The sequence below is a fragment of the Rhinatrema bivittatum genome, chromosome 4, assembly GCF_901001135.1.
Source record: "Rhinatrema bivittatum chromosome 4, aRhiBiv1.1, whole genome shotgun sequence".
Taxonomy (NCBI): domain Eukaryota; kingdom Metazoa; phylum Chordata; class Amphibia; order Gymnophiona; family Rhinatrematidae; genus Rhinatrema; species Rhinatrema bivittatum.
In genome coordinates, this window is record NC_042618.1 from 187251232 (window position 1) to 187277145 (window position 25914).

A 25914-nucleotide genomic window follows, 5' to 3' on the forward strand; every position below is an offset into this window, starting at 1 on the left:
AAGGATTACCATATTCTACAATCTCATTCCCCTGCATCCTCCAAAATAAAAATTAAAACATTTTCTATATTACATGCTGATTCTGGAGAAAACATTTAGAGTAATCTACTCATACAAGATATAGAATGAGTATTTTTTTTTTTTTTTTAAATGGAGCTTGATGGCTCAGGAGCACTGAAAAGCGAGTGTAAGAGAATTTTTCGATTAAGGAGAACGTTTGAAGAGAGAGAAAAAAACATCCGTGCGAAGTCCAGACAAAAACAGATGAGGAGATCCTGAAGCAATGACCACATGGGAATTCCCACATATGGTCAGTAGAGCTCAAAGCTCTACTAGCTTAGAGATATGCAGTCCACTAACCAGGAGGAGAGAGTCTGCTTACCCGCAGATTGACCCAATCTGATGGAAGCAAAGGAAACAAACAATTGAGTATTTTGCCTGTGGGCAGCTGTGCGGTCTAGGTAGAATGCTAGAGCCTGTTTACAGTCAAGGGTATGCAGAGCCTGTTCTCCTGGATTGGAATGGGGCCTGGGAAAGAAGTTGGGTAGTATAATGGATTGATTAAATGTGAAACTCCGATACTACCCTAGGCAAAAACTTAGGGTGAGTGCGGAGTACTACCCTATCATGCAGAAGTTTAGTGTAAGGCGGACAGGTAACTAGGGCCTGTAACTCACTATCTCTGCGAGCGGATGTGATTGCCAAAAGAAAAATCATTTTCCATGTGAGATAGCGAATATCACAGGATTGGAGAGGCTCGAATGGTGGTTTCATGAGCCGACCCAAAACCAGATTGAGGTCCCAAGATGGGGCCGGATGGCGTAGTGGAGGTTTGAGGTGGAGCAAGCCCTTCAAGGGGTTGAACTGAAATAGGAACATCCAACACCTTTATGGAAGGCGGCTACCGCACTGACATGCATCCTGATGGAAGAAGTTTTTAGACCCGACTCTGATAAGTGCCAGAGATAGTCTAGAAACTTCGTGGTGGAACAGGTAAAAGGATCAAGGGACAGTAAGGAACATCATGACTTAAACCTGTTCCATTTGTAAAAATAAGATTTTCTCGTGGAAGGCTTCCGTGAAGCAATGTTTGCTTAGCAGGATATTCAGAAGGCAACAAGGAGAGTTGGCGAAGAGTCTCATGGTGATCTTTGAGTTGTGCCACTGTTTGTTGTATCTGTTCACCAAAAAGATTGTCACCATTGCAAGGCAAGTCTGATAGTCTGTCTTGGACCTCAGGATGAAGGTCTGAAGATTTTAGCCAGGCCCACCTCCTCGCAGAAATGTCATATGCTGATCTTATTTGATCTGGTGTCAAAAATGTCATATGCTGATCTTATTTCATGTTTGCCCGCTTCCAATCCTTTTGAGCCAGGGCAAGTAATTGCTCTTGAAATTGCTGAGGGAGGGACTCGGCAAAGTCTTGCATTTGTTTAAAAAGAGGACCCTATTCTACTGGGTCATATACAGTTGGTAAGAAGCAATGCAGGATATAAGCATTGACCCGTGAAAGACATGCCAACCTATAGAGTCCAGGAACTTTTACTCCTTCCCTGGAGGGAAAGAAGAGTGAGGCTTGGAGCGTCGGGCCTTCTTTTGGGCTGACTCAACCACCACTGAATTGTGATCCAATTGGTTTTTTTGGAAACCTGGAGTCGACTGGACCAGGTCAATCTGTAAATTGCAGGTGGTGCAGAATATGATTGCACATTTGATTGTTGGTTGCACAAGGAAGAAAAATGCAACACATTTGCTGGACCAGTTGCATTGGCTGCCAGTAAGAATGCAATTGAAATTTAAAGGGATACTTTTGGTTTTTAAAGCAGTAAGGGGAAAGGGGGCGGGATAGTAAATATTGAAACCTTATGTTCCTTTTCAAAGCCTCAGGTCTGAAAATGATAATGTCCTGCAAATTCCACATTAAAGAAAAGGATGTAAGATGAAAAAAAGTCAATGTTTTCAGGGTATGGAAACTCGGCTGGAGAAAGATTACCTGTCATTCAGAAAAAAGGTAAAGAAGAGTTGCTTACCTGTACAGGTGTTCTGCTAGGACAGAGGATGTTAGTCCTCACTAATAGGTAACATCATCGAATATAGCCCGGCACAGAAAACATGTCAAAATTTCTGGAACTTTGAGCATACTGAGCTTGCCCAGCAAGCCTTAATCCATGCATTCACAAGGGGTTCCTCTTCAGTCTCGTAACATAAAACTACAATAAAAATAAACAAAAATAGGAGAAACCCAACTCCATGGGGTGGCAGGCAGGTTTTGTGAGGACTAACATCCTGCTGTCCTAGGAGAACACCTGTTACAGGTTAGCAACTGTTTTCTCCTAGGATAAGCAGCATGGTAGTCCTCACACATGGGTGAATCCCTAGTTATAGGCTGTTCCCCAACACAAAAGGGAACCAACAAGCACCAACCAGGTGCCAACAGACCCAACAACCACAGTGCTGTTGGTAACAGAGGGGGAGATAGCCTGAACCCAAACAATGAGCCCTAGGCAGGGACAGTTGGGTTCTACACCTCAAAGAGATTCCATAGGACAGACTGGCCGAACCTACTATGACATGGCCATCCTTATCCAGACAGTAATGGGATGTGAATGTGTGGAGAGATCTCCACATCGCAGCCTTGCAGATCTCCTCCATAGGAACTGCTCGCAAATGGGCCATTGTTGCCATGGCTCTGACAGAATAAGCCTTGACATGACCCCCAAGATGCAGTCCCACCTGGGTATAACAGAAGGAGATGCAGTCTGCTAGCCAACTGGAGAGTGTCTATTTGGCAACGATAACTCCCAACATATTCTTACCAAACGAAATAAAAAGATGCACTGTCTATGGGCTTCTGTCCACTCAAGATAGAAGACTAAAGCTCTCTTACAATCCAAACTGTGCAGGGCTCGTTCACCTTAGTACAAATGGGGCCTAGGAAAGAAGGCTGGCAGGACGATTGTCTGGTTAAGATGGAACTCCTTCACCAACTTAGGTAGGAACTTAGGGTGTATGCTCAAGACCACCCTATCATGATAAAAAACTTAAGTGTAAAAGGTGGATAAAGTCACTAAGGCCTGGGGCTTGCTGACCCTGTACGGTGAAGTGACAGCTACCAAAAATATGACCTTCCAGGTCATGAGGTATTTCAGGTCACAGGAGCACAGCAGCTCAAAAGGAGCTTTCATCAGCTGACCTAACACCACACTGAGGTCCCAAGACACAGCAGGCGGCCTTAGGGGAGGTTTCAATTGAAGCAGGCCCCGCATGAAACATACAACTATAGGCTATACAGAGATGGGGGTACTATCTATACTTCAGTGGTATGTGCCAACTGACCTGAGATGAACTCTAACAGACCTCCTCACCTCAAGTACTGAGCCTCTACGCGCTTAAACAATCTTGTATATAGCATATATATATATCAATAATCACCCGACCCTTGTACATATTTTCTCCTTATGTACCAGTTTCACCCTCCCCTGCCCCCTCCTCTGTCTCCATCACCCCACCCCCTCCTTCCACAAGTTATCTAGTTTTCTGAGCTTATGTTTTACACTGTTTCTTGTAAAGGCTTTGCCTATATATCCTTGTTGTAAGTTATCTGTAAACCGGCACGATGTGCAAACGGTTGCCGGTATACAAAATTAAATAAATAAATAAATAAATAAATAAATAGAGTTGGTTTTCAAGCTAGCCTCAGATAGGTGTAGAAGGTAGTCAAGCAGTTTTTGTGTGGAGAAGGAGAATTGATCCAGGACCTTCTGCTCACACCACACAGAAAACCACCTCCACTTCAGTCCATAGGACTTTCTAGTGGAAGGCTTTCAGGAAGCTACTAGGACCCAAGACATCTTCAGAAAAATCAAGCGACTGCAGATCAACCTCTCAAAATCCAGGCTGTGAGCAACAGGGCCTGGAGGTTGGGATGCCCCAACCTGCCCTGATCTCATGTGATGAGATCTGGGGAAGTCCCCAGATTGGGAGTTGTCCATCTGGAAACCGATCAAAGGAGTGGAAACCAAATCTGTCTCAGCTAATAAGGGGCTATGAGGATCATAGCCCCTTTTGTCCTTATGAAAGTTCAAGAGAGTCTTCATAACTAGAGGAATCAGAGGATACGCATACAGAAGACCCCTGCCCCAATGTCAGACAAAGGCATCTGAGGCTGGTTTACCGTCCGACCTATATAGGGAGCAGAACTGAGTCACCTTCCTGTTGTAGGGGGTACGCAAACGAGTCCACCTCCAGGCTTTGCCAGAGGTGGAAGATCCAGTTCGCTACCCCCTAGTCCACTCTGTTATGAAGGCATGACAGCCTGTCCGCTATCAAATTCTCTGTTCCGGCCAGATACAGGGCCCTGAGTACCATCCCGTGGGATTGGGCCCAGGGCCAAATCTGTACCTCTTCCCAACACAGGAGGTACAACCCAGTGATTCTGCTTGTTGACACACCACATGGCAAACTTGGTTGTCTGTTTGCATTAGGATAATTTTGCTGGACAGCCAATCTCTGAAAGCCCATAGTGCAAACCTGATTGCCTGGTGCTCCAAAAAGTTGATTGGACACTGTGCTTCCTGGACAGACCATAAGCCCTAGGTGCAGCACCCCTCTACTTGAGCTCCCAAAAATGGACACACCCGTAGATATGACTATTTGGGTAGGGGGATTTTGGAAAGAAATTCCCTGTTCCAAATTTGAGGGATCCCGCCACCAGGACAGAGTTCCAGAGAGGTGGAGTGACTCAGATGCAAGCCCTGAGGTTCTACTTGGCCTGGCACCACTGCAACCTCAGGATCCACTGGCTCTGCACATGTGTAAACATGCCAAGGGAGTGACACGGCAGTTGCAGCCATGTGGCCCAACAGCCTCAACATGTGCAGAGCTGAAACCTGCTGGCTCTGTTGAATCACTGCCGCAATGGACGCCAAGGTGACCACCCTGGATCACAGCAGGAAAGTTTTTGCCTGAGTCGTGTCTAGCAGGGCTCCTATGAAGTTCAATCAAGGTGATGGGCTGAGATGGGAGGTCGGGTAGTTTATGTCGAATCCTAGTAACTGCAGCACCCGGATGGTAAAGTGCAAGGACCAAACAGCCCCCTCCTGAGACATGCTCTAGACTAGCCAATCATCCAAGTAAGGAAAGACATGCACTCCCAGTCTGCATGCGCCCCAACCACAGCCAGACATTTTATAAAAAGCCACATGAGGCAGACACTAGTCCAAACAGCAACACTCTGTACTGTAAGTGCTGATTCCCACACAAATGAGTTACGTCCTATGACCCAGGAAGATCTTGATTTGAGTGTATGCGCCCTTTAAATTGAGAGAGCATAGCCAGTCCCCTTTTTTGCAGGAGGAGAATCAGGGTGCCCAGGGAAACTATCTTGAACTTTTCTTTTTAGAGAAATCTGTTCAAGGCCCTTAGGTCTAGGATGGAATGGAGAATCCCTGTTCTCTTTTGAATCAGGAAGTATCAGGAGTAAAATCCTTGTCCCTGTCCCTTTTTGCCCTGGAATAGGCTCAATCGCTCTGGCCGTTAAGAGGGCAGAGAGCTCCTGAAGTAGTACCTCCTGATGTGCTATTGGCTCCCAAAATGGGCACAGGGGGCAATTTGGCGGGACACCCAATAGTTTTAATTGGTACCCTTGATGGACGATGGACAAGAAACACTGGTTGAAGGTTATACTGGGCCACCAATCCGCAAAGAACCACAGCCTGCCCCCACCAGCATCTCGGGTACAGGCAGATGGCTTATACTCCCTACGATCCAATCAAAACCCCATCCCAGGATTTGGCTGGGGAGCCAGCTGGGGCTTGGGAGCTCTCTGTTGCCTAGGATGGCCTCGTGAGCTCACCCTCTCTGAATGGGAGTGAGGGGCAGCATTCCTCTGACCCTGCCTTGTGGACCTCCTGGCTGAGGAGGGCAGGTCTAAAGTGCTGGCAAAGAGCTGTTGCAAGGTCTCATGGTGATCCCGCAATTGGGCCACCGTGTCCCTCACCTTATCTCCGAAGAGATTCTCTCCCCTGTGCATGGCAGGTCAGCGAGTCTTTTCTGTACCTCCAGTTGGAGAATCAAAGTCCGCAGCCATGCTATCCTACAGGCGCCTACTGCCGCTGCAGAGACTCTTGCTACTATCTCAAAAACATTATAGGTTGAACGACCCTCATGTTTTCCACACTCCAGGCCCTGATGCACCAGTGATAAGAGGGAGTCTTGCTGCTGTTGAGGTAGTCACTTGGCCACATCTTGCACCTATTTCCAGAGGTCACAAGAGTATTGCCTCATGTAGAAGTGGTAAGAGGCAATGCAAGCAATAAGCATGGCCCCTTGGAACACTTTCCTCCCAAGAGCGTCCATCACTGTATGATCCTTGCCCAGGGGCACAGAGGCATGGGTCCAAGAGCGCGTGACCTTCTTGACAGTGGATTCAACCACTACTGATTTGGTGTGACAGCTGACGCTTCTACAGTCTGGTAGCCTGATGGACGAGGTAAACCCCATCTGCCTTCCTGTTAACAGAAGGTACTGCTGAGAAGTGTTCCTAGATCATCAGCAGCAACTCCCTAAAGATCTCGTGCACTGGGACCACCAAGATTCTGTTTAGGGGCTTCCATGAACTGGAGGATCTCCAGCTCTTATGTCTGGCATCCTTCTCAGTCATTAACTGAAAAGGAATGGCCTCCACCATTGCCCGTACAAAACCTGCCAAGGTCAGGTCCTCTGGAGGAGACCTCCTTCGCTCATCTGGAGGGGATGGTTCCAAAGGGAGACCCTCCGAATCCTCGGATAGAGGATTCCACAGTGTCATCCCCCCAGGTGTCATACGCAGCCTCATCCTCACTGTAGTCTACAAGGAATGGGGCCCTGGGTGCTCGGCCTTCATCCAGAGGCATGGGCATCTGTAGCACCAGTGCCAGCCCCAGCAAAGCTGGACTGGTGACTGCAGGCACATCTCTCTGCCGGCCTCGATGGAACGTCCTTCGAGGATTAACCGGCAACGAGCACCCTATCAATCAGGGAAGCATTGGTGCCCGTCGGGCATCGATGGCCTCCCAGAAACAGACACCAACTGGGTCGGTAACACACTGATAAGCATGTTGAGCTGTTCCAGCAGTGATCAACGCCGAAAAACCTGACTGGGGAACCTAGAGGGAAGCGAGAGAGACTCGAGATCGGTGAATTTACACGAAAAACACCGAACAGGACAGTGAAAACGTTTTTTAAGGCAATTTCCAAAAGAAAAGCAACAAGCTCACACCCCCACAAAGCAAAAGCTCTGCGGGAAGAGAGACTAAAGTGGGACCTCGCATGGGTGCGTGGATTAGGGCATGCTGGGCATGTTCAGTATGCTCAAAGTTCCAGAAACTTTGACATAGGTTTTCCATGCCAGGTTCCAGCCGATGCGTCACCCTTGTGTGAGTACTACCATACTGCTTGTCCTAGGAGAAAAACATGGCTTTTCAAGTAACAATGAATCTTTAGTTGTTGGTTCAAGAGTGCAGTAAAAAGTAGTTGAAAAATGGCTTGTAAGCAGAGGTTTGTCAGTAAATGGTCAATTATATATTTTAGGGTAAGGAGAATGGCATCATGTGTGTGTTGAGGGAAGGTTGGGGTTATGGGTTTTAATGGTTTTAACAATGAAATTGTTTTTAAATCGGTTGTGAACCACCATGATCTGCTTTGTAAGTTTGGTATGTGTGGTATATAAATATTAAATTAAATGAAATAGTGGCAGATAGGGAACCACAGATTGTGTAATGTATAGGAGGTCAAAGGCAGCATTCTACAACAAAGACCCAGAAACTAACACCCTAAACTGATTCTTATGTATCCTTAGCATCACTATAATATTTTTGGAGGAATTTGTACCCTAAATCTGGTCGATGACCCACTGGAGTTCAGCTTTAAAAGAATTTTATGAACATACAGCTTAATTTACTCGTTGCCAGACAGTAGCAGGTTCAGGACCTCTATCTAGTAAAGCTGGCATGAGTAGTGACCATTGATGACAAAGAAGATGGCATGGCATGGCATCTGCTTCTTCTCTACACTCTGTACTGTCCTACCAGCACCAGAAGGAAAAAGAAATAGATGTGTTACACTGGATACCGTGACTGGCCAAGTCTAAGATTACGAGGCTATAGCCATCCAGACCTGCAGAGCTTTTAGTTATCATGAATTAGTATTAGGAGGACTGTTCTCTAAAAATAATTTCCCCATTGTTTACACCTAGGGGCCAATGCAATAGAGTGCGCGCAACCGCACTCCGACACTTAGTGAATGTAATAGCGCTCATCACATGCAAATGCATGTGAATGAGGCTATTACACATTCACGCCGCATACAAAAAAATAAATGTGCGCCTCAGACGCACATTTATCACTCAGCTACTAACGCCTGCCTGGAGCAGGTGGTAATAGCTAAGCGCAGGCAAAAGAAGTACAGAAAAGCAGAACAAACTGCTTTCCTGTACTTCTTTTAAGTAAAAATAAAACTCTGCAGACTGCCAAATTATGAAGACCGACGCCGGTAAACTCGGTGTCTGTTTTCATAACCGGCCATCTGCCATAATGAAAACAAACAGAGTTTATCGGCGGCCATTTTCATTACTGGCAGATGGCCGATTATGAAAACCAATGTCGAGTTTACTGGCATCTGTCTTCATAACCGGCAGCCGCGGAGGGATCGCGTTAGCAAGGAGGTGCTAAGGTTGCGCAAGCAACCCCAGAGCCTCCTTGCTAGCACGACCCCCAATTTGGATATTACATGGCGCCCCCCTTGCGGGCGCTGACTTTTCATTGCCCGCTTTCCATGCTTTATATTGCATCGGCCCCAGAGTTTGGTAGGGGCTGGAAAAAAATTAAAGAGTCAGAAATATCAAAATCATGTCTCATGAGGGAGAAAGAGAGGACCACCGGGAAAGCAGCGTTTTTCTTCCATCAGCCGCTGGCCGCGAAGCAGGCCTGCTCCCCGACTAGCTGGACCGGATTGCTGTCTCTGACGTCATGAGAGGGGGCGGACCTGGAAGCGGCTTTAAAATCAGCCCTGCTGCGGCGCGCGCTGAAGCCGCACGCGCAGTCAGCGGGTTTTGCCGGGCTTCGCCGGAGTCTCCGGATCACGTAAGACTTTCTTGAATACTCCTCTCTCTCTGGGTCATCAGTTCCAGATTAGTTGTTTAGCATTAATAGAGATTTTGTTGGGACTTTCGAATTACCATTATTAATATGCCTCCTAAACGTAAAGGCAGAGTCAGAGTGTTTCCCACACTATCGACTCTGCCTGTTGTTCAACAAGAAATCACCAACTATATGCTCTCTCCTATACCTAATGTGAGGGATACCAAGGACTTTGGTGTACCAAGGGGTCAGGGAGGACTCCTTGAGTCTGCAGAGGAGGCTTCCCTTAGCCCAAATATAGGGCTACCGCCAATACACAGGGCTTTAGAGATCACTTTGGGACCATCTATAAGTGGGAATACTGATGAAGAGCTGGGACCTAGTGTGGGAAATTCTCAAACCCACACTCAGAGTCCAAACGGGACGAGAGCCACACAAGTCTCACCTGTGTCTATCACAGGGGGAAATGAGGGGCCCCCCTGGTAACTCCAGTAATTGGAGGGGAAAATCTTACACCAAATGTTCAATCAGCAGGAGGTATGACTCGCCCTGCATTGGTGACTCTGGAAATGCTGTGGGAAATGATGGCAGCTATGTCTATAAACATTAAGACATTGGAAGGGAAAATTGACATGGTATATAATAAAAATGAACAAGATTTTCAAAAAATTCAATCGCAGTTTAAAGAAACCAATGACAGAGTTAAACACTTGGAAAATCAAGAAAAGAAATTTTTGGATTTCAATATGGCAGTAGTGAAAGATAGGGAAGCTATGACTAGGCGTATAGAAATGCTGGAGAATAGTTCTAAGAAACTCAACTTAAGATTTTTGAATTTCCTGAGAGTTGTTGGTGAGGAGCCCTTAATTACCTTGAAAAAATTATTGGTTGAGCAGTTTGGTTTTTCCCTGGAACAATCTCCTGCAATTAACAATTGCTTTTTTCTCCCTGTAAGAAGGGAATTACCAGGAACGGAGATGTTTCAAGGTGACCTCTCAAATTTTTTGGAGGACTCCTCAATGAATGTAATAAGTTGCGGTACATTATTAGTATCCTTTTATTCTATTGCTGATGTTAACGCAGTAATGAAAAGATATTTTAATAAATTCCCAATTTCCTACCTGCAAAAATCAATAAAAGGTTTTTCCAGATTTAGCTTTTTCCACCCAAATGAGATGAAAAGCCTTTTTGGCCTATCGTCAGGATGTAATATCATTAGGTTTCTCATTTCTTTTACGTTTTCCTTGTAAATGTATAATAAAAAGACAGGAAGATGTGTTTATCTTTTTTGTTCCTGACCAACTAAAGAATTTCTTAAATCAGTTGAGACAGCCTACCTCTACCCCAGCTACCACTTAAGAAAGAAAAAGAAGGTCTAGGATATGCTAATTGAGTCTTTAAAAATGTTACTTGATAATGTCTCCCATTATAGGAACTAAAATTCCTCCATTTGTTTGATAAGTAAATAGATGGTTTAACAATTTTTGCTTTTCCTTTATTTCCTTTGTAAATTTAGTTTTCTATATGTCTTGTTAACCATTTATTGATATTTCAATTATGCAATTTTGTTTGATTGTATATTAAAAACTGATAAATAAAGAATTAAAAAAAAATCATGTCTCACCTTATTTCGGTCTGGTGGAAACTTCAAAAAACGCAGCACCACACTGCGCTGAAAAAGAAAAATGAAAGTTTTGAGTACCAATATGCATGTAAACAATAACTTCTACAGTAGTATTTATTCCTCAATACATTTACAGCAATGTTTCTATATTATTTTCCAACCAGAACAGCTCAAATGTAAAGGGGCTATAAAAAGCAAAAAAATGAGTAACAGAAAAGTGAATTCTAATCTTTGAAACCATGAATTATTTTTGGCATACCTCATGAACGAAATCCCTACATCACAGAAATTTTTATCTTAGCCTTTTGTTTACTCTTCCCAATTTTCTGCACATAATTCAAAATTGTATTTATGCAAGGATCCTACATCCTGAACAGATTAATAGGTAATGTGGCTGGTAAGAATTTTATTAATTTGGAAGTATTGGCAAAATTTATATTAAAAAAAAAAAAAAAAAAAAAAAAAAAAAAGAGTCACAAGAAGAAACTCTCCCACCATTACAGGAATTAAACATGACTACTGGCAAGAGATGGTGGCTCAGAATAATTAAGCGCACTGCACATATTACACAATACACTTTGTAGGTTGGTATTCCATTAGACTTATTTGTATATTTGTATTCATAGAGCACATGGATGGGGAACTACAAGTAATGTGATTACCCCAGTGTGCCATGGCACATGGATGTGCTTTCAAATATGCTCAGGTGTCCACAGAAAAGTTACCACTGCCTGATGGTCATATTCAGGTCAGTACTTTTTCTCAGCACCTCATAGCAACAAGTGATCAGTGGTGGCTCAAACATGTAGGAGCTCCTTTCTAAAAGTATGTTCAATCGTGCATGCCTCTTCCTGCTAGCTACAGCACGAGCCCTGGGAGCGTGGTAATCAATGGGCAGCATGCAAAGCATGGATAGTCAGGTCCCACTTTGTTCAGCACGCACAGCAGCTCTTCATCTTTCCCCTCCTGAGCTTCCTGTTTTGGGCCTTTCCAGCCTTTGCCTTAGCCCCAGGCTATGTAAGTCAGAGAGAGCGTGCAGTGAGCACTGGCTGCAACGCATTCCAACTGTTGGGAGCAGCAACAGTGGAAGAGCTCTACCTTGGCTACCAAAGTAAACATCCAAGCTGGTTGCTTGCATCACATGACATCTTCCTTCTCCTGCACTCGTATATAAAGGGAATTGAACATTGTGATGAATTCACATGCTTCTCCATCCCCTCTTGCCCTTTGTTTTAATACTGGAAGAAACTGGTGGGGTTTTCAGAACTTCCCTAGCTCTTCTTTTAATTATGTGAGTTCTCTCGATATCTGTATTGCCTGCCCAGTTGAGGCCAGTGTGCCACATAGCATTTTTGATGTAGGTGTGCATTGGGCTTGAAAACGCTGGACAGTCCCAATGTGTCGCACCCTCCTACCACCACCCGCATCCAGGGGTAAGTCAGGATTGGGGACCACCAGCCAGGTGCGCTAGTTATCGGCAGCACTTGCACATCTATGCTGGGGGCCACTCATGACCCTCTAAAATCAAGAAAGAATATCTCCTATGAGCTTTAGCACTTTTTAGAAAAATCAGAATAAAAATCACTCATGACCATAAACGAATTTATTAATATATACTCACACAAACACACACCACATAAAAATGCAATAATCTACTCCTTTTAAGGAGGAAGATGGATGTGTTAGCACATCAGCATTACATTTCTTTACCATAATCAGTCAACTTGTGACCTTTACACAAGTCTTGTACAGCATATTAATAAAAAAAATACATTGCAGGAGAATAAACCATTGGATGTTAAATCTGAAAATGGCTAAACCAGACTAAAACAAGTTTTGTTTTTTTGTTTTTTTTAAATAAACCATAAGTTTAAATCTCAGTGGGGTCAGAAGGCATTAACATCACCTTCCTCCCAGGGCAGGAACCATCCTTTACTTGCTACTCAGACCTTATATTTGATCTTGGCAGAAAGGAGGCCAAGACATTCATACTATAGTACTTTATTTGATCACTTCTCTGTATTTCAGCTAAGACCAAGTGTTAATCGAAACACAGGACTTAAGCTTAAAAGTGGTCCCTTCATGGCCTTTTGGCTAAGATTTAAAAAGCTGTTTAATTGCTCTCCCCCCAAATTTAACTGCCATCTGATCTCACTGGGAACAAGATCATTTAAAGACCATAGCCAAAGCAGAAAGATTTTTTTTTTTTTTTTTAAATGTTCCGATTAAAAAAAAATGGCTTTACTTGGGAAAATGAGAAAATTCTCAATGCTACACTCAGCATGGACACATACAGACCATTCAGGACTTAAAGCAAAGCCTTTATCCTAAATGTAGGATTTCTATAAAAACACAATGAAAACAGGAAAGAACATAAGAACATGCCATACTGGGTCAGACCAAGGGTCCATCAAGCCCAGCATCCTGCTTCCAACAGTGGCCAATCCAGGCCATAAGAACCTGGCAAGTACCCAAAAACTAAGTTTATTCCATGTTACCGTTGCTAGTATTAGCGGTGGTTATTATCTAAACCAACTTAATTAATAGCAGGTAATGGACTTCTCCTCCAAGAACATATCCAATCCTTTTTTAAACACATCTATACTAACTGCACACATCTTCTGGCAACAAATTCCAGAGTTTAATTGAAGCTACTCCTCTCATTATTGGTCTATATGGTCAACATGTTTATTTTTATGCTCAACTGCCTTAACTATCTACAAATTCTGAATTACTTCCCCTCATCCCCTCCCACCAAAAGAAGTGCTCTGATTTTAAGAAGTTTTTGGTCATTTTCTTTTATTACTCAAAAAACTGATATAAAAAATTATGCTGTTCTCAGACATCATACTGCAGTATTATACAGACAGCTAAACTCTTGTTCAACTTCATGCAGGAAGATTCTTGCTGTTTAAACTTATGATTAAAAAAAGTTAACAAATGAACATTTTACATACCTTGAACTTAAGTATACCAGACCATAAACCAGATGTGGCCAATTCCAGTCCGAGAGACACAAACAGGCTTGGTTTTCAGGATATCCACAACGAACATGCATGAGATTTGCATTATAATGGAGGCAGTACCAAATATCTCTCATGCATGTTCGTTGTGGATATCCTGAAAACCAGGCCTGTTTTGTGGATCTCAAGGACCGAAGTTGGTCATTAGCAAGAAAATCATTTTACATTTTCGCCCTACTTCAAAATGGGCTATAATATAGTTAACCAGGCAGCAAAACAACAATCGCCCCCCAGATACATAATTAAACAGGTAATAGGGTCCAATTAGTAATCCTAGCAAGTGTCAGACAATACAAACCACATAATTATCAGGAACTACGCAAATTACTGATGGTAGCAAGACATCATGGGTATTTGAGCACTGCACATGTCCTAAGGGAGAGTAATTGCAAACATTTACATTTAAAAGACTGAACTGTTTCAAGGTTTTCTATCTGCATCAGAGAATGAAGCAGGTTCCTCCAAGACCAGTATGCAGATGATTTGGGGGTCTCACCACACAATAAGAATAGCTCTCTTCCCCAGTAGACAGACTTTCAGAGTAAAAAGGATGTTTCCTTTATCTTTAACTTTTGAATGACTATAATAAAACAAGACCCCTTCTAGAGTAAATATCAGCATTTGTCACAGGATGTATGTAAAATAGTTTCTAATCTGATCCCAAAAACCCTGCACAATGTGGCGTGACCAAAAGAGATGGCAACATTTGGATCATTGATCAGAATCGGCAAAACCACTTTTTAAAGCTCAAACAGGTACCTTGTAAGCCCTCCTTATAAACATATTGAAGTTCCAGAAAACTGACATCCCCTACTAACTCTGGAATACATTTAGAATAGTTAAAGATGCACTTAACCATCAAGTTGGTATGCAAATCCACCTGCCAATTAGTTAACAATCATGTTGATGTCTTTAGTAACCAAAGGAGAAAGGGATTTAAAACCCAAAATACCTACTAGTTCCCTGCTTTTCCATTTGAAAAAAAGTTTTTATTTTAACTCTAAAATAGTCTTAAATTGGGCTTAGATGAAGACTGTATGAAGTGCTGAAACTGAAGATATGCATATACAGTGGACCCTTGAGTTACAACCAGCTTGACTTACAAACTTGGGGTTACAACTAAAATTTTAGTTTTGAGTTACAACCAAAGTCTTGAATTACAACCTGAATGCCGGCCAAGGCCATGTGTATCCGCTCATGCGTGTGGTTGCTTCTAATTGGGCGTTTTTTCCTGTCAATCGCGTTTTTTGGGGCTTGGTGGGTGGGACTTCTGCTCTGCTGTTGCAGTGATTGGCTGCTGCCGATGAGACCTGTCCATCCCAGGCGCACCCAGAGCTGCAAATGTTCACAGGATCACATAGGCAGACCCAGCACGGCATTGCAGCAAGCAACAGCATCACTGGTGACCAAGGAAGCTTCTGTGCAGCAGCATAAAGGGAGTGTAGCATTCAGCTGGCTACAGGAAGGTATCAGGAGGGGAGGAATGAGTATGCTGGGAGAGGGAAATGAGTGTTTGGGGGCCAGAGATGTGTTCTGAGGGGGTGGGGAGAGGGGAATTCTCCCTCCCCCCCCCCCTCCTCCCTTCCTGCAAGCCAAAGAAGTCAACTTGAATGGTGAGTAATTATGCCACTTAACTTGTGAGCTTGCATACATCTGCAAGCTCACAAGTTAAGTAGCGTAATTATTTTGTGAATAAGAATATATATTTTAAGAGATGATATAATCACCTTAAGTACTGCATCACGAAAAATAATTTAAAAAAATGACTGATGATTAAATTATGTGGCAAAGATAAGATGTGTGATGCACATTCAATAATGTGTATTCATGAACACATACTGCCCAAATATGATGGTCACTAAAATTCATTGCTAATTGTTTTGGTATGTTAGTTTTCATTTTGGGTATTTGTTTTTCAACTGCTACCACTACGTAAACATTTATAAGTGTATGTTTGAGACACTTGTTAAAAAATACCATCCTAGAAGCACAGACCAGATGTATTCCATGCATTAAGAAAAGTGGAAGGAAGGCAAAAAACAATAACCAACAAGGTTAAAAGGTGAGGAGAAAGAGGCTATTTTAGCCAAAAGATCTTCATTCAAAAATTGAAAGAAGGATCCTTCAGAAGAAAATATGCTTTATCCTAAGCATTGGCAAGTTACAATGTAAGACATTGATAAGACAGGCTAAAATAAAATTTGAAAAGAAGTTGGCCATAAAGGCAAAAACTCACAATAAAAACTTTTTAAAACATATCTGAATCAGAAAGCTTGCAAGGGAGTTAGTTGGACCGTTGGATGATCAAGGGGGTAAAAGGGGCACTTAGAGAAGATAAGGCCATTGCAGAAAGGGTGAACAATTTCTTTGTTTACTGAAGAGGACGTTTGAGAAATTCCTGTTCCAGAGAAGGTTTTCATGGGTGATGATTCTTATCAACTGAACCAAATCATGGTGAACCTGGAAGATGTGGTAGGCCTGATTGACAAACTGAAGAATAGTAAATCACCTGGACTAGATGGTATATACCCCAGGGTTCTGAAAGAACTAAAAAATTAAATTTCAGAACTATTAGTAAAAATTTGTAACCTATCAAAATTATCAGATGTACCTGAAGACTGGATGATGGCCAATGTAATCCCTTTATTTAAAAAGGGATCCAGGGGTGATCTGGGAAACTATTGTTGAGATTACTACCTGATAATCTCCTTTTCCTGGCGTGTAGCCAGATGGACTCAGAACAAATGGGATAGTATCCGCGTGCTAGCAGTTGGAGACTGATCTGACGTCAGCACGGGGGTGTTTGTATCCCCACAGGAAGCGTAGCTATTCAGTAATCTTCCTTGCAAAAGCTGTTAGAGATGTGTGTACTGACGCTCAGTGAAAAAGTGAAACAGGATTCCCCTGACCGATTGATAGTAGCTGGAGACCGCCAGCATTCCCAACCGGAAGGCGTGGACACCTGGTAGAGTGTACGCTCTTATGGAAACAGATGACATGGCTTACCTTGAATCGGTGATACCCATGTATGCAGGCAGCTGGGCGGGATGCTGAGTCCATCTGTCTACACTAAGGAAAAGGAGATTATCAGGTAGTAATCTCAACATTTCCTGGCGTGTAGCCAGATGGACTCAGAACAAATGGGATGTACAAAAGCTTTACTCCCAGCCTGGGCGGGAGGCTGCCTGAGGTCCATGTAGTACCGCCCTCGCAAATGCTGAGTCCTCCCTGGCCTGGACATCCAGACGGTAGAACCTGGAGAAGGTATGGAGGGAGGACCACGTCGCCGCTTTACAGATTTCCGAAAGGCGATAGCATCCTGGATTCCGCCCAAGATGCTGCTTGTGCTCTGGTAGAATGAGCCTTGACCTGTAGAGGCGGAGACTTCCCAGCCTCTACGTACGCTGCTCTGACAACTTCTTTAATCCAGCGGGCGATGGTGGGCCGCTTTACCTTGCTTCTTCCCGCTGTGCAGGATGAACAGATGGTCCGTCTTTCGTAGGTCTTGTGTAAGTTCCAAATATCTGGGCAGCAATCTGCCAATGTCGAGATGGCGTAATAAACGCCCTTCTTCAGATTTCTTCAGACCCACTGTGGTAGGCAAGGATATGGTTTGATTAAGATGAAACTGTGAAACCACCTTAGGTAGAAAGGAGGGAACCGTACGAAGATGGATAGCCTCCGGAGTGATTCTGAGAAAGGGATCACGGCAGGACAATGCTTGTAGCTCTGAGATGCGGTGGGCTGAACATACAGCCAGCAAGAACACCATCTTCAAGGTTAGAGAATGAAGAGACAGGCCCCTAAGGGGTCTGAAGGTGGATCCCGCGAGGAAATCCAAAACAAGGTTGAGGTTCCACAAAGGCACAGGCCACTTCAGTGGCGGACGAATATGCTTGACTCCTTGCAGGAAGCGAGAAACATCTGGGTGCTTGGCGATGGTCTTGCCATCCCTCCTGGGACCATAGCAAGACAGCGCAGCCACCTGCACCTTGATGGAGCTGAGGGAGAGATCCTTCTGAAGTCCATCCTGCAGGAAATCCAACACAATAGGGATTGTGGTTGCATGTGAATTGGTGCCATGAGTGTCGCACCATGCTTCAAATACTCTCCAGATCCGGATGTATGTGAGGGATGTGGAAAACTTGCGAGCTCGGAGGAGAGTAGCAATCACGGGCTCCGAGTAACCCCTCTTCTTTAATCTAGCCCTCTCAAGGGCCATACCGTAAGAGAGAATTGAGCCGGATCCCCGTGAAGAATGGGACCTTGATGTAGAAGGTCCCGGAGAGGAGGCAGGGGAAGAGGCTCCCCTGCCAGTAGTCGTCTCATGTCCGCGTACCAGGGTCTTCTTGGCCAGTCTGGCGCCACTAGAAGAACTAGGCCCCGGTGTGTCTGAATCTTGCGGATGACCGCGCCCAGTAGAGGCCACGGAGGAAAGGCGTACAGTAGAGTCCCTGGAGGCCATGGCTGAACCAGGGCATCAATTCCGTGTGAGAACGGGTCGCGCTTGCGGCTGAAGTATCTGGGTACTTGAGCGTTGGACTTGTCCGCCAGTAAATCCATGTCTGGAATCCCCCAATGATCCACAATCATCTGGAAGGCCGTGGGGGAGAGCTGCCACTCTCCCGGATTTAGGCTTTCTCTGCTGAGGAAGTCTGCTGTGGTATTGTCCTTCCCGGTAATGTGGACGGCGGAGATGTCCTGAAGATTCACCTCTGCCCAAATCATCAGAGGGGCAATCTCCAGAGATACCTGTCGGCTCCTGGTTCCGCCCTGACGGTTGATGTATGCCACCGTGGTGGCGTTGTCGGACATCACTGACCGCTCTGTTCTTCAGTCTGTGAGCAAATCGAAGGCATGCCAATCGGACTGCCCGGGCCTCTAGACGGTTGATGTTCCACGCTGACTCTTCTCTGTTCCACCGCCCTTGTGCGGTGAGTTCTTCGCAGTGTGCTCCCCAGCCGCTCAGGCTGGCATCTGTGGTGAGCAAGATCCACGTGGGTGAGGACATCTTCGACCCCCTGCTCATGTGGTTGGACTGCAACCACCACCGTAACTGGGTCCGCACTCTGGCTGGTAGAGGTAGGTGCGTGGAGTAGTTCCGTAGACGGGGGCTCCAGCGAGAGAGTAGGGCATGTTGTAGAGGTCTCATATGGGCCCTCGCCCAAGGTACCACTTCCAGGGTGGATGCCATGAGACCAAGAACCTGCAGATAATCCAAGGCTGTGGGCAGACTGGCCCCCATCAAATACTGGATACACTGCTGAAGTTTCAACTTTCTCTTGGTTGTGAGACTGACTGTGTCTGCCCGGGTGTCGAACTGTACTCCCAGGTATTCCAGTGACTGGGAAGGCTGTAAGCAGCTCTTGCTGAGGTTGATTACCCAGCCCAAGCTTTCCAGAAGGGCTATCACTCTGTCGGTTGTCCGAAGGCTCTCCTCTCGTGATTTCGCCCTGATCAGCCAGTCGTCTAGGTAGGGATGGACCAGTATTCCTTCCCGCCTGAGTGCCGCCGCTACCACTACTACCACCTTGGTGAATGTCCGTGGTGACGTTGCCAACCCGAAGGGCAGAGCCCGAAACTGGAAGTGGCGGCCTAGAACCTTGAAGCATAGGTAGCGCTGATGATCCGGATGGATCGGGATATGCAGGTATGCCTCTGACAGGTCTAATGCCGTGAGGAATTCTCCTAGCTGTACTGCGGCCTTGACGGAGCGTAGAGTTTCCATGCGAAACCTCGGTACCCGTAAGTATTGATTGACTGACTTGAGGTCCAGGACAGGCCGAAAGGTACCCCCTTTCTTGGGTACCATAAAATAAATGGAATAATGTCCAGAATTCACTTCCCAGGCAGGTACTGGGATGATGGCCTGCAAGGACAGGAGCCTCGCCAGGGTAGCTTCCAATGCTGCCTTCTTGTGTATGGGACATGAAGATTCCACAAACTTGTCCGGAGGGAGATGATGAAAGTCCAGATAATATCCCTCCCAGATAACGGCGAGGACCCACTGGTCCGACGTAATCTCGACCCACCTGGGGTAGAAGAGGGTTAACCTGTCCCCTATGGCTCCGTCCCCCAGATGAGTCGACGGATTCTCATTGGGAGGCGCGGCCGGGACCCGAGCCCGGGCTCGCTCCCATCTTACGCTGCTTGGTCCAAAAGGACTGATTTCTGGCCGGAGGACGTGGTGCCTGGTAGCGACCCCTGTAAGGAACGAAACGCTGGGAACTCCTGCCCCTGGAGGGCCTTGGAAAGGCACGCTGGTCCCTTCTGAACCGATCTTCCGGCAATCTGGGCACTGGAGAGGCACCCCACGCACTGGCCAGTTTATCAAGGTCGCTGCCAAATAGAAAAGAGCCCTTCAAGGGCAATCTGGTGAGGCGTGACTCAGAATGATAAGAAAAGAGAAAAATTAAAGTAGTCTTGGAAAGCATGCTCAACTAGCGTGCAGGCACTCCAAACTGCTTTGGAGACGGAAATTACTGAATAGCTATGCTTCCTGTGGGGATATATACACCCCCGTGCTGACGTCAGATCCGTCTCCAACTGCTAGCACGCGGATACTATCCCATTTGTTCTGAGTCCATCTGGCTACACGCCAGGAAAAGACAGGTTAGCCTGACTTCAGTGCCGGGAAAAATCATGGAAACTGTTATAAAGAATAAAATCACTAAACATTTAGATGGTTTGATGGGACACAGCCAACATGGATTTACCCAAGGGAAGTCTTGCCTCACAAATCTCCTACATTTTTTTTGAAGGGGTGAATAAACATGGACAAAGGTGAACCGGTAGATGTGGTATATTTGGATTTCCAGAAGGAATTCGCAAAATCCCGCATGAGAGGCTTCTAAGAAAACTAAAGTCATGGGATAGGAGGCGATGTCCTTTTGTGGACTGCAAGTTGGTTAAATGACAGGAAACAAAGAGTAGGATTAAATGGTCAGTTTTCACAGTGGAAAAAGGTAAACAGTGGAGTGTCTCAGGGTTCTGTACTTGGACTGGTGCTTTTGAATATATTTATAAATGATCTGGAAAGGAGTACAACGAGTGAGGTGATCAAATTCGCGAATGACACAAAGTTATGCAGAGTAGTTAAATCTCAAACAGATTGTGATAAATTGCAGGAGGACCTTGTGAGACTGGAAGATTGGGCTTCCAAATGGCAGATGAAATTTAACATGGACAAGTGAAAAGTGAAGCATATAGGGAAAAATAACCCATGCTGTAGTTACACAATATTAGGTTCTATCTTAGAAATTACCACTCGGGAAAGAGATCTAGGCTTCATAGTGGAAAATACATTGAAATTGGACCAGTATGTTGTGGCAATCAAAAAAGCAAACAAACAATGTTAGAAATTATTAGGAAGGGAATGGAAAATAAAATGGAGGATGTCATAATGTCTCTGTATCGCTCCATGGTGAGATCACACCTTGAATATCATGTGCAGAGAAGGGTGACCAAAATGATATGGGGCATGGAATGGCTGCCCTATGAGGTAAGACTAAAGAAGTTAGGGCTGTTCAGTTTGGAAAAGAGACAACTGAGGGGGGATATGATTGAAGTCTACAAAATCATGAAAGGACTTGAACAAGTTAATGTAAATCGGTTATTTACTCTCTCAGATAATAAAAGTACCAGGGGGCACTCCATGAAGTTAGCAAGTAGCTCATTTAAAACAAATCGAAGAAAATTCTTTCAGTCAGCGCATAATTAAACTGGAATTCATTGCCAAGGATGTGGTTTCAGCAGTTAGTGTTACTGGGTTTAAAAAAGGTTTGGATAAGTTCCTAATCCATAAAATGCTATTACGGTAATTAATAAGCAACAGTAGTTTGTGATCTAATGTTTGGGTACTTGCCAGGTACTTGTGACTTGGCTTGGTCACTGACGGACCCTTGGTCTGACCCAGTATGGCATTTATGTTCTTATATAAGCAAATTATGTATTGACAAAAGCACAGCAACTAGGTGTCTGAATACAATGAAAATAACAGATGCAGAAGAAAACTGTGATACTGAATAATAAATATATGAATCAAAAATACAAAGTCAGAAAAACTTTAATATGATGTTAAAGGAAGTGCTTTATAAAATGTTCAAAAAAAATTAGGTGCTTTAAAATAAAGCTCTCTCAGTCCAAAGCAATAAGATGCACTAAGCTAAGCAAACATTTTACCCACATTTCAGCTGACATTTTTGTGCATATAAAACTTTTACTCCCACGTGTTAAGTCTACAGTGCTGTGCCAGCATGGTTCTTTTACCTGGAGCTCCAGGGTGTGAGGGTCCTGATTCTGTGATGGAACTTTATACACAGGAACCCTAGGTCTGGGACCATATTGGCAAAGCACCATAGACTAACACTAGCAACCAGAAATGTGAGTTAATTTTTATTCCATCTCTGACCTAGGAATTCAAACTTTAAAATAAATAAATAAATAAAACACAAATACTACCATGTAAGTTAAGCACTAAAGTACACAAGACTAAAAACTCTGAGCCAGAGAAACTGTGTCCCAGGTCACCTCCCTAGCTCCCCTCCCCCCTCAAGTCACTTTATGCCCGTCTAGTGTGTATTTTCAGTTTTATAAAAACTACTCATATTGGGGCAATTTGTGTCCTATTGTTAACCACTCAGGACAATTTTCAGAACAAGCGGTCTATAAGTATTTTAAATAAAGTGAAATACAGCATGCATGTGTGCATACTTTTGGATTAAAAAAAAAAAGTTAATTCCCAATGCATTTGCTTAATATTAGCTTATTGCTTCAGGAGTTAACTTGTTTTTCAATGTGTGAGTAAAAGAAAAATATGCACTAAAATTTAGAACTTTTTTTTTTTTAGATCACTCACTCAATTTGCTGTGGGTTCCGAAAAGTTTTATCATGTGCTGGTGAAATTTAGCCATACTTGCTGCAAGATAACAGAAGGTCTTTATGCAAGATTTCAACCTATGTCACTGCTCATAATCCAAACATTTGCAAAACCTAAATTTTCAAAAGAAAGTCCAAAATATGTCAGTGTTTTTTCATTGAAAATGGTACTATTCCTTGCTCATGTCACTCTAAACAGAATCCAAGTTGTATTTTGCTGTAGCATTCAACAAATAAACCTACTATGCCAGAATCTTCAAATTCATTTCTTCTAATGCAGTAACAATAAAAAGGCTCTAGGACATATCAAAAGGCAATGCAAGTACAAAGATAGCAGTGTTACAAGTGTATTACTATATACAATGTAAGGCCTGGATTTATCAAAATGCGATAAGTATCGCATACAATAGGAAAAGGGGCATGTTTTATGCAAATATACAGTTTATCGCAAATTACCTATGCAAAGAGCTAAGTTAGCACAAGTTGCGATAACATTTTCATACTTTGCAATAACTGCCATACCTGGTGAGTGTGTGGAGTGTGTGACTGACTATATGTGTATCCCTATGGGTGGCCCACCTAGTAACTCGAGGTGAGGTTTAGGGGCCACTTTGACATTCAATGTGAGACGTACGAACAGAAGAGTGGTCTCTTGTGAAGATTTGATGACCTATGAAGTGAGGAAACTCACCCAAAGATGATATTTGTGCAAGGTTCCCTCAACCTAGCTTGATGGACTCTCTACCTGGGTAACATCAAGCTAGGTGGAGAGAACATTGCCCAAATCTCATCTTTGGGTGAGTTTCCTCTCTCCGTAGGTCATTAAATCTTCACAAGAGACCACTGTTCTGTTCGTACGTCTCACATTGAATGTCAAAGTGGCCTCTAACCCCCTACACTAATAGCTAAACCTCACCTTGAGTTACTAGGTGGGCCACCCATAGGGATACAAATAACTATCTAGGGAGAGGACATTATGGTCTCTCTCTCTCCTCCCCCCCCCCCCCCCCCCCCCCCCCCCAAGATGGCTGTGCTCCAGGAGCTTCAAATCTACTAAAACAGGCCTTTTAGGAGACATTGCGAATTGCGATAAAACCTTATCGCCCTGTAACGCAAGCTATCACACGGCTTAACGCTACTGAAAAAGGTGTAGTTAAAAATCGGCGTTATGTCTGTGCGATAGCACTTCGCAGACTGGCAAACCCAGCTCACTCTCCGCCCCTAATTCCTCCTTTTTCAAATTTGCATTGCACCATACGGTATGCTGCTATCGCATGCGTTAAAGACGTTTTCGCATGCGATAAGCCCTTAACGCATGCGAAAACGCCTTAGCGCATTTTGATAAATGACCCCCTAAGTCTACATTCTGAACTATAATATTTTTATACACATCTGTGCAACTACTGCTCTCATATCTGAAAGGCCCAAAAGATGGGTCCCAGAACTCTTGCAGTTTAGAGGTAACACACCATAGGTAAATCTAAACATAAAACAAGCAGCAACTTAATGCTGTTTTCTGACCTAACAACTATTTGCCAGTCTATTTTTGGTATCATCAAAAACTATAGCTTTATAATATTCATAGCAGAAAACTGAAAAAAAAAATGTTAGAACCACCCTTGGGTATAGTTCAGTATTTCTGAATATATGTGGAAAGTAGTTGCAGTGTTAATTAAAAAAAAAAAATAATAAAGTTGCCTATATTAATTTTTTAATTGGGTATGCAAGTTCCCTCCAAAATTGTTTGCACACCCCTGGGAACAGACATAGTAATAGAAAATTAAGATATTTTACATTCCTAGATAAGACGGCTCCAAACTATGTCATCACAAATGATCTCCCACATTCTGTATGATTCAATCAGATACCATTCTGTGGGAAGTGATTTGTGATACTGCTCCACAATCTAATTCTCTTGGGGTTCTGGAGAGTTACAAAATTGCAAGTTCAAAACTTTTTAAAGAACAAGTGGCCCAGCCATAACATTTTTAACCCTTTCACTGCCAAGCTGATTGTCTAAAGCAAAAGATTTGAGGAGTATTATATTTTATTTTTAATAAAATGTTTAAACCATAATAAAAATATTTTATTCCATTTGCTCCAATTCAGGAAGGATTATGGGCAATAGACTGTCATCCATTCTCAAAAACATATGGCCATCGCTAAAAGATAGAAACATAGAAATGTTGGCAGAAAAGGAACAATGGTGCATCGCCCTGCAAGCTTCCCATGGTAGTACCTGCTGCGCCGTGCAGGTTACTCCCATGTCTTTGCACTGGCTACCCGTTGCTTCCAGGATAATATATAAATCTATGACGCTGATACATAAAGCCATTCAAAACAGAGATATGCTCTGGTTCACCGATCATCTTCAATTCAAAACTTCATCCCGCCCAACGAGATTCCAGCATTTAGCCAAACTAAAAATCCCAGCACCCAATCGGAACAAACTTTCTAGCACAAAAGAACAATCATTCATCATTGCTGGTTCAACTATATGGAACACCATGCCCTCCAAATTACGCCAGGAACTTTGTCACAAAAAATTTAGACAAAATCTTAAAACCTGGTTATTTAAAAAAGCCTACTATTAATGATCTGAATCCTCTACTCTTTTTCCTAATTTCCACAGTCTACCACATATTGTTTTCATTCTATTAATACAAAGTTATGCATGGTATTATACTTGTTCAGTTTATATTTTACATTGTAAAGCGAAATGCTGAATTATTGTTTGAATGTAAACCGAGGTGATGTTACTTACAGATTTTTATATACCGGGGTATGTAAGTAAATAAATAAATAAATAAATGTATCAGTCAGTGCTGCTTGATGTGCTTTGCTTATGGGCTTGGCTGTAGAAGCAGTCCTGTGGTTTTTCCTTAATGTCTGTAGAACCTACTTATTTTCCAACATTTTTAGCATTGGAACATTTTGCAGTGTGGGAGCCCATGAGGGAATTAGGGCATAGTCACAGACAATTCTCATGTTGGATTTCATCTTTGCTCCAAAATTGTCATATGCTATACATACGACAAAAACCAATAAAACAGATTTCTTCCTGTTTTGTCAGAATCTCCTGATTGCTATTCAAAACACTTGTGCCTATATTTTCATCCTCTCAAGAGTGCTATTGTTCATTGGAGGCCAGTTCCAACTGAGATGGAAGGCCCCCACCCACCCAAAAAAAAAAAAAAAAAAAGAACAGTTTGTTTGGAACCAACATGAAAGAAACTATACATAACAAATAAGACAGAGGAAGAATTAAAGACAG

At 43.6% G+C, this 25914-nt stretch overlaps 1 protein-coding gene across 4 annotated transcripts in view; it reads right to left on the minus strand.

Moving 5' to 3' along the window:
• The window catches only part of IPPK (inositol-pentakisphosphate 2-kinase), a 189672-nt gene that overhangs the window by 133314 nt on the left and 30444 nt on the right, over positions 1-25914 (minus strand). For all 4 annotated transcript variants that reach the window (XM_029599379.1, XM_029599381.1, XM_029599376.1 and 1 more), the window contains exon 3: positions 10741-10788. In XM_029599379.1, the coding sequence (XP_029455239.1) occupies positions 10741-10788 (48 nt within the window). The remainder of the gene's footprint in view (positions 1-10740; positions 10789-25914) is intronic.